The sequence below is a fragment of the Neopelma chrysocephalum genome, unplaced genomic scaffold, assembly GCF_003984885.1.
Source record: "Neopelma chrysocephalum unplaced genomic scaffold, ASM398488v2 Primary Assembly neopelma1_174, whole genome shotgun sequence".
In the NCBI taxonomy this organism is placed as follows: Eukaryota; Metazoa; Chordata; class Aves; order Passeriformes; family Pipridae; genus Neopelma; species Neopelma chrysocephalum.
The window spans coordinates 330,887-343,857 of NW_020897836.1; the positions used below are offsets into that span (position 1 = coordinate 330,887).

At 48.7% G+C, this 12,971-nt stretch overlaps 1 protein-coding gene across 1 annotated transcript in view; it reads right to left on the bottom strand.

The window, feature by feature from the left end:
• Window positions 1-12,971, bottom strand: part of EXOC6B (exocyst complex component 6B) — a 326,193-nt gene that overhangs the window by 173,249 nt on the left and 139,973 nt on the right. Inside the window, exon 8 of the mRNA XM_027701907.1 lies at window positions 3,423-3,491. Coding sequence (XP_027557708.1) covers window positions 3,423-3,491 — 69 coding nt within the window. The remainder of the gene's footprint in view (window positions 1-3,422; window positions 3,492-12,971) is intronic.

A 12,971-nucleotide genomic window follows, 5' to 3' on the forward strand; every position in this document is an offset into this window, starting at 1 on the left:
CCCAAATCACCTGAGCAAAGCAGGAGTTGCACACAGGGATAACCCAAATGAAACAATACACAAATCCACTTTTAGCGTGTTTTGTTTTGTTCCAGGGACATAAACCCAAATCACCTGAGCAAAGCAGGAGTTGCACTCACACAGAGAACCCAAGTGAAATAACACACAAATCCAACTTTAGGATGTTTTGTTTTGTTCCAGGGACACAAACCCAAATCACCTGAGCAAAGCAGGAGTTGCACCCAGGGACAACCCAAGTGAAATAACCCCCAGTTGCACTCCTGGGCTGTTTTGCTCCGTATCTCCAGACACCCAAAGCCTCCCCTACGCCCATTTCTTCCTCGAGGCACCGCCAGCCCCGTTTCTCAGGGAAAAGGAATCGGGATGAATAGTCCCATAAAGAATCCCAGCAGAGCCCGTCCTGCCCCGGAGCCGCCACCACGCCAAGGTCCAACTCTCAATTAACCCCCGGCCGACCTTCCTTCACTTTCTTTCCCCCTCCTCTGCCCTTCCTGAGAAAGTTCAGCGTTTCCTGGAAAAGTCTCCCTGCCTGTTTGATATTGTACTTCGCCTTGGTTGCTGAAGGAAGGATTTACAGGTGCCTGGCCCCCTCTGGAAGACCATGACCGGAGGGTGACCTCCCGGTACAATATGTGAACTCCTGCCCCGCTGATAAGGCTGCCAGATATGAGTAGGATTTTTCAAATAATCCTTTGGGAATTTATAAGCAGCGCAGCCATAAAACCGAGGTGACTGGAAGGTCGATTTCACTAAAAATAATAAATATCCCGATGTTTATTCAACGTGGGCCTTTTTAACTGCGGGCCAAGCGCCGAGATAACGCCATTGTAAATGACAAATATTGGGATTTTTTGGTAACTATTACATTATGATCCTTCCGTCTGACACTGATGTGGCCGTTTCCCCCGATGCTTGCAGGATCCCTGACATTGTTCAGCCCAAGTTGGGCCTGGAAAGCTGGGGCAGGATTCAATCACGGGTCAGGAAAAGGGCAGTTTTCTTCTCAGGAGCCTCGGGAACCTTTTTCTGGCGCTCCCATCTCACTAACACACCTTCTGCCCGGGGGTTTTTGGCCTTATCAGGGATTCTGGTGGAAATGGAGAAGGAGGAATGGGAGGACTGAGTGATCTCAGCTCAGGATGGGGACAGAGGACACTGACCTGCTGGCACAGAACCCCTGCTCCAGGTTTAACCTCCCCATGGAATCGTTTCTGGTGGAAAAGACCCCAGAGACTGAGTCCAACTCCAGCAGTGCCAAGGCCACCCCAACCATGTCCCCAAGTGCCACATCCCCAGGGATTTTAAATCCCTCCAGGGATGGGGATCCACCACTGCCCTGGGCAGCTGTGCAAGGGCTGGACAACCCTTTCCATGGAAAAAATTTTCCCAATATCCAACCTAATCCTCCCCTGGCACAACTTGAGGCCGTTTCCTCTCATCCTGTCCCTCGTTTTTTGGGAGAAGTGACCGGTCCCAGCAGGCCCCATCCTCTTGTCAGGGTGTTGTGGAGAGACCATCACAAGTCTCCTGCACTATTCCCACCTCCAGCAGAAGACAATCCCACTCAGATCCATCCCACGGATCCGGCCATGAAACCTGCCTTGGAACAGCAGCATTTCCCTGATACATTTTGGAGGATGGACTGATATTTCAGATTAGAAAGCAAAGCAACAAGACAACAAAAAAAAAAAACAAACCAACCCAAATGTAGAAACAAAAACTATTTGAAATGTGCCAAACTGCTCCAGCCACCACCAGAATCCCTTCATCCTCCTCCTCATCCCACCTTCAGGTCCAAACACAGCATTAAATCTGCACCGAGGCCCGTGAGCTGCTCCAATATTATCCCAAATATCCTGTTTTCATCATCCATATTTTCCCCTGAAGTTTCTCCCAAATAAAGTGACACTTGGAAAGCCACGAAAACTCTCGGAGCAGTTGAAATCTTCAATTAGCAAACGAACTGAGGAGGAGGGTTTTGTCCAACCTAAACACGGCGACGCAATTTCGGGGAGGGCAATTCCTTCATCCCGATAAAATATCCCGGTAAAGGAGCCAAATGGCATAATTATTAACAGCTGAGGGCACAGAAAAAGGTCTTATATAACTGGGGTTTTAGGACAATTCTTCTCCTTCAGCAAAATTCCTGCTGGAGAAACTTTGGAAGGGCCTTAAAAACAATTCCCTCTTGAGCCTGGCTCGGAAAGGGAGGAAAGTTGGGAACGGAGTGTTCCTTTCATGTGCTGCCTGGGCTCTGGAATGTCCAACCACGGGAGAAGGGCCCTCCAACAGCTCCCAAGCTCCATAAAAAAATGGATGCAGACCCCACAGGTTGGTTGGGATGGTGGATGCAAAGCTTGGGAGCCGCCGGAGGCACCTCGGGAATTACGAGTCGGAGGGTGAGCTCCGAAGGGAGCTTTGATTATTAATTTAATAATTTTATTTAATCTTAATATAAAAATAAAATAATTGGATTTCATAATCAATAATAAACTAGTTTATTTTGATATTAATTTATCAGGAGCCTTATCTGAGCTCCTGATAAATTAATAATGAACAAATTAGTGCCTCACGTGCTCGTAACGCCCAGGAGAAAAAGCAGCTCAAACACAGGAGCTCTCCCAAAAGTTCTCCAGAACCTGACACAGCTCAAGGGGACAATTTACAGTCAAAAAATGAGCCCTGACACAGAATAGTTCCAGTTGGATCCCATTTTTCCATCAGGGATGCGGAAGTGATCCAGTCAAATGTGGAATTGGTGGGATCTGGCAGCAAATCTGCTCCTGGCAAACGATGTTTGAAGGGCAGCAAAGTTCTTGTAGAGCAGCAAAGAGTTCATTTCAAACCAATTCTTGCCCCAAAACTCCTCCATTTGCACTGAATAATCAATATACTCTGGCCAAAGATGAATTCTTGGAGGAAAAATAAGTCAAAAATTCATAAAATCCAACCAATTCCTCCCCAAAACTCCTCTCTTTCATTGAAAAATTAAGATACAGTGGACAAAGGAGAATTTTTGGAGGAAAACCATATCATGGAATCATAAAATCAAACAAATTCCTGCCCAAAACTCTTCTGTTTTCACTAAATAAAGAAGATACTATAGGCAAAGGTGAAAATCTTGGTGGAAACTAAGAAATCTATACATTAAAAACTCGGGATTTGTGATATTTGGAGGAAATATCCCTTTATATTTCCAAGCTCTGTGTGAACTCTGAGGGTTTTACCCAAATCCATCCTCTATCCCTGGGCTATTTTCTCCTTCAGGGAATGCACTTTCAAGGCAGAAATGATAAATAAATATAAATAAATATAAATAAATATAAATAAATATAAATAAATATAAATAAATATAAATAAATATAAATAAATATAAATAAATCACCCCATGGGTCACTCACCAGGACAGAATAGATGTGCAGGCAGCGATAAACTGGGGAGAAATCCACCAAATCCTGGGCTCCAGGCACCTGGAAAACGGCAGGAGATGGGTGTGAAATATGTGGAATACGTGGAATAAGTACAGGAAAGTGGAACCTCCCCCCCAAAAATCACATATAAAGTGCAACTGCAAAAAATTCTATATATGTATAAGTGCAAGGCTGAAAAATAATCAATTAGGAATAAATGACACTTGGCAAAAAAATCACATCCAGGTAAGTGCAGCTCTTCAAAAAACTAATATATCAATAAGTGTCACTCTAAATAAAAAAAAAATCACATTTAAGTTAGTGCAAGTCTAAAAAATATTTTAAAAAAATCACATTTAGGTAAGTGCAAGTCTAAAAAAATATTAAAAAAAATCACATTTAGGTAAGTGCAAGTCTAAAAAATATTTAAAAAAATCACATTTAGGTAAGTGCAAGTCTAAAAAAATATTTAAAAAAACATCACATTTTAGGTAAGTGCAAGCCTAAAAAAATATTTAAAAAAATCACATTTAGGTAAGTGCAAGTCTAAAAAAAATATTAAAAAAAAATCACATTTAAGTGCAACTCTAAAAAAAAATTATAGAACATGTATTATTATATAATATATAAATAAGTGTCACTCCAAAATATCAAATACAGGTGTGAGTAACTCCAACAGGAGCAGGTTCAACAGGGAGATTTCAGGTACAATAACCAAGTTGCTAACATATGATTGTTATATAACATTATATCTGATTTCACTTCAATTTTTTTAATTTTTTCAAGGTTTTAAAGCGGGAAAATGTCCTTTTAATGCTGATTTTGCCCCATTTCCAACCCCACTGCAGCAGATTCATTTTGACCAGGGGCGTCCCGGCACAAAGTCCTTATGCAACAAAAGGGGATCAAACAAACCAAACCCAACTTATTCTTTAGATTCCCAGTTTGATTTGTTTTAAAATAAAGCTGGAATTGTTATTTTATTTTGCCTTTTTTTGTGTGTGTGTGTGTGTGCTCAGGGAAGAGGCGCCACAAAGGCTCCACCACCTTTCAACAACAGGCTGAGCCGTGAGCGGGGACGAGGAAGAGCTTTTTTCCAAGGGTTGGGATGGAGGGAGGGAAAGGAAAGATCAGAGGGGGAAATTTGCATACAAGAGGCTCTTGTCCTTTGGAGATGTTGGAGGGAACACGGAATTAAAACTTGTTGGCCGGGCCTTAAAAGCTGAAGGAACCGTCCCCTTCTCCCCGAAAATCCGGAGAGCAGGGGCGTGTTCTGTTGACATGTGGTGGGGGATTAAAAAAAAGAAAAGGGGGAGAAAAGATGAAAGGGCCCAATGGACAGGCCTTGGAAACATGTTTATTTTCTATAGTTTTAATTGTGCTTCAGAGGCCTTTGGGCTGGGAAGGAGGTGGGATGAAGAAAGAGGAGTTTCGGGATGAAGGAAGGTTTGCCAACCTCACGCCCGGGGCGAGGGTCCTGCTCGGCTCAGCCAGCAGGGAGGGCAAAGGGATGGGCTGGGAAGGGAAAAACGGGGGATTCTGGGAAAGAAACTCCTGGATCATGTGGAACTGGTGGTAAAGAATCTCCTCCATGCAAAGGAACTCGGTGCTCAGCCACGCAGAGCTTCTCGGTGGGAGTGGAAATGATGGAGCAGAGACTGGTTTGGGTTGGAAAGGAACTTCAGGATCATCTCATTCCACTCCCCTGCCGTGGGCAGGGACACCTTCCACCAAAGCAGGTGGCTCCAATTCCCAAAAAGAAAGATGCAGAGATAGAAAGTGAAGCTACAGACATGGGCATATCCAAGCCTGCATCATCAGCATCACATCGAGATCCCCAAAAAACCTGTCATTCCCAAACCATCAGTGCAGGGAAGGGAAGTAGGAGGTTTGCTGGGAACAAGGCAGCAAAGAGAATTAATTTTTGGGGTGCTGTGAGTCCACTCAACCATCTCACTGCACTTTCCTTCCCACCCCTGCACCAAACATTCCATCTCAGCAGCTTTCCTGGATGAGCAGGGTTGGCTCTCTGGGAAGGAGGAAGGTTTCCAAGCAAAGGATGAGGCTGGGATCACTCGTGGGACCCTTCCCATGTTCATCTGGGATGTTCAACACAACCCACCCGAAGGCTGGGAGAGCTGGGGGGGTTCCCCTGGAGAAGAGAAGGCTCCAGGGAGAACTGAGAGCCCCTGGCAGGGCCTAAAGGGGCTCCAGGAGAGCTGGAGAGGGACTGGGGACAAGGCACAGAGGGACAGGACACAGGGAATGACTTCCCACTGCCAGGTGGGATATTGGGAAGAAATTCCTGGCTGGGAGGGTGGGGAGGTCCTGGAATGAATTTCCCAGAGAAGCTGTGGCTGCCCCTGGATCCCTGGAAGTGTCCAAGGCCAGGTTGGAACAACCTGGGCTAGTGGAAGGTGTCCCTGCCAATGGCAGGGGATGGAATTGGATAATCTTGAAGGTCCCTTCCAGCCCAAATCATTCCAGGATTCCCTGGTCAGAGCTGAACCGAGGGCACAAAGCTGGGAACAGCCCTCACCAACATCCCTCTCACTTTTTATAACCCTTTATTTGACAACTGCAAACACGAGGCAGCACTTTTATCCCATCAATGTCGATTTTATCCCATCAATGCCAATTTTATCCCATCAATGCCGATTTTATCCCGCCTTCCTGGCCCTTGATTTTCCATTTGGAGCCTGCCAGGCCTTTCAAACTCCCGAAGCAGCTCCCAAACCCACATTTCAGCTGGTTTGTGGCCTCCTCAGGACACAGTTTTGCCTCGCCGGCGTTGAGAGCGATCGGCCTCCAGTTGTTAAAACACTTAAAAAGTGTTTCTTGGGAGCTTCTGGCTCCCAAATCCCTGATTGCAAAACTCCTGGAGATCACTGGAGCAGACAGGGAAGCACCAGCAGGCCCTCCCCATTCCATCCTTCAGAGAAATCTGTCATCCCTTCCCATCACCATCAAAGCAGGCCCAGCTTTCCAGTGAATTCCGACTCGGGATCAAACAGCTTGGATTCGGGACGCTGGAGCCGAACGCGATCCACGGAGAAATATTCCCGAGAAAGGTTTGTGAAATCGGGATATTGCCAAAAAAGCCGGAGTTTCCTCCCCCCCGAGAAATTCTTTCAAAGCAACTGCAGCGTTTTCACAGCCTCTGATCTTCTGTGAAAACTTTTTAAGCCCACACACGCTCCCAAAAAAAAAATCTGCTGGGGCTGCTCTGCAGAGCTCCCAGTTGCGAGCCATTAAATCCCTGATAATTTTCACATTCCTAATTTCAAATTCCTAATTTCAAATCCCTAATCGAAGGGGATTATGGGGACATGGAAGGTCAACCCGGGACCACAAGAAAGTTTGTGCGAAATAAAGCCAAGACTCCCCCAAAAAATGTGCTGGGATTTGAAGCAGGGTATAAATCTAAGTGTAGGATAAGGAACAATATAATTATGACATATATATTTATGGTTTTTTAAGGAAAAAAACAGACCATGTCTTCCACACACACACCACAGCCCTGAAAAAATATTCCTATTATTCAAAATCTTTCCAAAATAGCCAAGTCTATCAACCAGTCTGTGATTCCAGGGAATCCTCTCTCTGGCTGGTTCAACACACTGCACAATTTCACGTGTCTAATATTTACAGATTTAGATCTTTAACTAACATTTCGATATTTGGACATACCTAAAAATTCAGATTTAGCACATCCCCCCCAGCAATGACTTGATTTTCCGAGCCAAAGCTGCAGCACCAACGTTCAAAACCATAAATAAATCCTCGATTTTTGAGACTTGACCACGACCTGAGACCTTGGACCACCCCCACAATGGGACTGATTTTGCCCCTGATATCTCCCCTAGTCTTTTTTTTTTTAATGCCTTTTCATTTGCAAGAACAAAGGATTTATTCATCCTGTCCAAAAAATTTCCCAGTCCACCAAACATCAGCTTCCCAAATCTCGTTCCCGAATCTTGCACCGGGCACGTTCCTGGAGCTGGGAGCAGAGGGAGACCTGTCAGCCTCTGTAAACAGCCAAACCCTCTCTGTCCTGAAAGAACTTTTGGGTTCAACAATTCCTGAAGCAAATTTAACCCATGGAAGCCAAGTTTTTCATGGAAATGTTCGACTGTGATGTCGCCAGCACCAGGCTGGCCCAGATTAAAGGATGCCCTGCTCTGGCTTTGGATAATTTGGGATACAAGGACATGAATCTCTGAACCTTGATGGTTTTTGATGTAAAGACATGGAACGAGCAGAGATACGTTTGATCCACAGGGAAGGGAAAAAAAACCCTCCTGACTGAAACAGCGGCAATTCCAGAGAACCGGAATTCAGGAATTCAGGAACCACCTCCTGGGCCTGTGGGATTAGCTGGGGTTGAGGAACATGGGACACACAGCATGGAATCCACCAAGGCTCAGCTCCAGCAGAGGACATGGAGCAGGGTAGGGGGGTGACTTCATGGGACACACATTCCAAGAAGGATCCGTTCACCTTATGGGATAAAACTCCACTGCTGCCAGAAGTGTTGGTTCTGCAGCTCCAGCTCTGGAGTCCTCAGGACAAGAAAGACATGGATTTCTTGGATCAAGCCCAGAGGAGGCCCCGGAGCTGCTGCCAGGGCTGGAGCCCCTCTGCTCTGGAGCCAGGCTGGGAGAGCTGGGGGGGTTCCCCTGGAGAAGAGAAGGCTCCAGGGAGAGCTGAGAGCCCCTTGCAGGGCCTGAAGGGGCTCCAGGAGAGCTGGAGAGGGACTGGGGACAAGGCATGGAGGGACAGCACACAGGGAATGGCTTCCCACTGACAGAGGGCAGGGATAGATGGGATATTGGGAAGGAATTCCTGGCTGGGAGGGTGGGGAGGCCCTGGCATGGGTTTCCCAGAGAAGCTGTGGCTGCCCCTGGATCCCTGGAAGTGTCCAAGGCCAGGCTGGAGCAACCTGGGCTAGTGGAAGGTGTCCCTGCTGTAGATTTGCTCCATCCTGTGTGGTCTCAGTGTCCTTTGACTATCCCATGGCTTAACCCTGGGGAAAAAAAATGACTGTATTCCTACAGTCAGGAGGATTCCCAGGACACTGTAACCCTGGAATGGGACAGAGGGTCCTGCCGACCCTGTGATCTCACTCCGGCTCATGTGAGACTCAACAGGCTCTGTCTGGAACACAGGGGGTTTTCCCAGGGTCCAAGATGTCTCTTCCATAATTCCCAAAGAAAAGGTGAAGGCTGATGGCACCTAAGGAAGACATTTCTCGGGCAGAGCCAGGAGAGCTCTCCGGGGTCGCTGCTCCAGCTCCCACAACTTTGTAAGGAATCTATTCTGCTCATTTAGAGAACTCCAACTTGTCCCTAGAGCCAAGAATGCCAAACATGAGGAATCTTGGCCATGCCTCACACCTGCTGGCGTCCTGAGTGCCAAACTCCTTCTCCCAGGAGCAAAACTGCCTGGAATTTGTTTGTTTGTCCCTCAAAGATGCCGAGAGGCCGTTTTTTCCGAGGGGTGACGTCCTCCCTTAGAACTTCCCTACAAAGGAGCACCAGGGAGCCCAAGTGGACCCCACCACTTCACAGGACACCTGTTTTGGGGACAAGAGGAAAAAGAGGGACGACGCTGGTGGAGCTTGTCCTGCTGGACTCAACAGCAGCACAGAAGAAAAGCCGCTGGAAACGGGAAGAATCCGGCGGAGCTTTGTAGCCCTCTGGATGTCGTTTACTACAAAGGGAAGGGCTGGCACCGACCGGGCAGGCTGGGGAGCTGCTCACTGTGAAGTGCAAACCCTCCTGCAGCAACTGGACACTCATAAAACCCCGGTTTGAGGCTTCTCCCAGCTCGTTTTCCAGCTGTTCCCACTCCCGCGCTCCGGTTCTGGGAGGCAACTGTACTCCAGTGGGACGAGGCTGGACCGTGATGTCTCCAAACTGGACAATGCTCGTGGAGCTGCCAGAGCTCTCTCAAGTTGCTCCAAGGGACAGAATCTTCTCCACTGGAATTGACAGTAGGGGCCAAAACCCTTCTGGCTCGTTCTTCCCTTTCAAAGCTCTTCCTGGAAATTTTGCCGCGGGGATGAAGGGATTGCTCCACAGGGGTGAGGAATAACAGGATCACCAGGACAGTTCGCCCAGCCCAGGTGGAGAACTCCAAACCAGAACCTCCTGAAGTGCTTCCTAGAGGTGCAAATTTACATTTACCCCACTTTTTCCAGCCTGTGAACCAGGATCAGGAGTTCTCCTGCCTAAACTTAAATAAGGACCACCCAGGACCATGCCTGGTTTTCCATCCTGAGGTTTTCTTGGAAGCAGAGAAGTAGAAGCCTCAGCAATCTCTGGTGGGCAGAACACAACCAAAGACACATGTCCAGTGGGTGCAGCTCTGTCCCTCTACCCCACAAAGCACTCCAGAACACGGGGGGGTTGTGCAGGAAATGAGATACCTGCACTCAGGACACTTCATATTAATAATTTTTAAGCATTAAGGACCAACTTTGAAACCCAAATTCTGAATTAATAATATTCCTGCACAGATCAGGCAATCAGAAGGAGGAAGGGCTCCCACCAGAAGGTGAAAAGTGAGGAATGAATCCAGCAACCATGAAAAGTGAGAATTGTTTTTTCCCTTTTCCTTATTAAAGTGTCTTTACCTTGACACACAAGTTTTCTTGTTCTGGCCCCTCACATTGTGTCCCCAGATCTTCTGAGGAGGTGGAGGGTGAGCAGCAGTTGATTGGGGGCTTAACCACAGACTGGGGTCAAACCACTACATCCAACATTCCTTCAGATTTGGAATCACAGAACCCTTTAGGATGGAAAAGCTCTCTGAGATCATCCAGTCCAACCACCCCCAGCACTGCCAAGGCCACCACTGACCCCTGTCCCCAAGGGCCACATCCACAGGGATTTGAAATCCCTCCAGGGATGGGGATCCACCACTGCCCTGGGCAGCTGTGCCAGGGATGGACAACCCTTTCCAGGAAGGAATTTTCCCCAGTATCCAATCTCAACCTCCCCTGGCACAGCCTGAGGCTGTTCCCTCTCCTCCTGTCCCTTGTTCCCTGGGAGCAGAGCCCGACCCCCCTGGCTCCAACCTCCTTCCAGGGCATTTTAGGGATCCAGAAGGTCCCCCCTGAGCCTCCTTTTCTCCAGGCTGAGCCCCCCCAGCTCCCTCAGCTGCTCCTGCTGCTCCAGCTCCTTCCCAGCTCCGTTCCCTTCCCTGCACACGCTCCAGCCCCTCCACATCTTTTTGAGTGGCCCAAAACCTTAATGGCTCTATTTCCATCCGAGAGATCCATTTGTACTAATAAATAAATAAATAACCTTCTGTCCAAACAGGAAAAACCCCCAGGAGGCAGGAAGATGGGGAACTCAGAAATCATCAGGGACCAAACCCCCTCCCTTTTCCCACTGAGGCAAATCTGGGAGAAGGGGACACAGGGGTCTCCTCCCTGGGGGGCTCCAGGGAACACAGGGGGGTCCCAGGGCTGCACTTCATCACCACGGACAGCACCCACCCCTGCCAGGGCACTGGGACCGAGCTCTCTTGCCCCGGCCCTGCTGCCCAGCACCCACTGCAGGGTCCCCCTGACTGTGGGGTCACCCCATCCCACCAGCCAGGTTTGGATCACACCCAGGGATGGGACTGCACCTGCCTCGAGATGGGGTGGAATCCTGGAATGGGTTGGGCTGGAAGAGACCTTAAAGCTCATCCAGTTCCAACCCCCTGTCATGGACACCTTCCACTAGCCCAGGTTGCTCCAACCTGGCCTTGGACACTTCCAGGGATCCAGGGGCAGCCACAGCTTCTCTGCCCAACCTGCCCAGGGCCTCCCCACCCTCACAGCCAACAATTCCTTCCCAATATCCCATCTATCCCTGCCCTCTGGCACTGGGAAGCCATTCCCTGTGCCCTGTCTCTCCATGCCTTGTCCCCAGTCCCTCTCCAGCTCTCCTGGAGCCCCTTCAGGCCCTGCAAGGGGCTCTCAGCTCTCCCTGGAGCCTTCTCTTCTCCAGGGGAACCCCCCTCAGCTCTCCCAGCCTGGCTCCAGAGCAGAGGGGCTCCAGCCCTGGCAGCAGCTCCGGGGCCTCCTCTGGACTCCTTTCATTTTGCTGCAGGAGTGAACAGCCCCCCCAGATGGTTGCAGAGCAGTGAGAAGGCTCTGGGTTGACCCTACAATTTGGTCCCTGTGAAGTAAATTGTGATCTCAGTCTGCCGTGGACCCACAGCAGTGATTTATTTGCAGGGAAAAGGCAGAACAGGAGCACAGAACCACTTGACCAACCCTATTTTAAACTTCAAAAACTTGTTTTTTATCCCCTTCTCTGGCCAGTCATGGACTGTTCTAGTCCATGGTCAGGTTCAGGATGACAAACACCACCCCGTTCAGGTTCAGGTTGTAGCTGAAATTATCATTTTCTTGACATGAGAGGCTTCAGCAGGAAGAGAAAAAACACCCAGAGTGGCAGACACAACTGGCCAAAAGGTCCAGGGCGAGGCTGAATCCCAAGAAATCACAAGCACATCAAAAAGCTCCACATCCCACGTCCTGCACTCCAGGTTTGGATCTCCAAGCTGCCTTTCTATGTTATCCATCACAAATCCAAGGTATCCCCACTCTGCACTATCCTCCAGCACAGGGAGCAAAGAGAGAAGAACCAACCCTACCACGAGGTTCTGGTTTGTGGTTCCCAAACCCAAGGGGGTTCCAGCTCTGAGGAATCAGCAGGAGAAAGGGAGGCAAAGGAGGGACCACAGCAAGGAATTAAATTTAAATTGCTTTGAAAACTTCCACCCTGACAATCCTTTTCAGCCCAAAGTACATCTCTGCCACCAAGACAAAGTCTCAAAGAAAAGGTCAAGGATCTCCTTGTGATTTATCTTTTTAAGGAAGGATGGATCCAAACTGCCTTTTCCATAAGCACCCAAGTGCAACCCTTGAGCTGGGGGACAGATATGAGATGTCCAGTTCTCAACCCTTGGCCTCTCTGCTGAGCCTGGGAACAAGATCAGGGATAAAAATGCAAAATAACCTAATTATGAAACGCACCCCCCGTTCCACAGCCTGTTCTGGATCTTTCTGAGTCCCTGCCCAGCAACCCTAGAGAGGAGCAGACACCCCCTGAGACACCACAACCACCCCCAAACACCACCTGAGACACCACAACCACCCCCAAACACCCCCTGAGACACCACAACCATCCCCAAACACCACCTGAGACACCACAACCATCCCCAGACACTCCCTGAGACACCACAACCACCCCTAAAAGCCTCCTGAGACACCAGAACCACCCCCAGACACTCTCTGAGACACCACAATCACCCCCAAACACCCCCTGAGACACCACAATCACCCCCAAACACACCCTGAGACACCACAACCACTCCCAAACAACACCTGATGACCCACAAGGATCATCGAGTCCAACCTCATGGATATTTTCTCCAAGGATACGTTATCTTAGTCCCCATCTCTTTTCCAACAAGGAATGTCCAACACCTGAGACACCACAACCACCTCCAAACAACACCTGAGACACCACAACCACC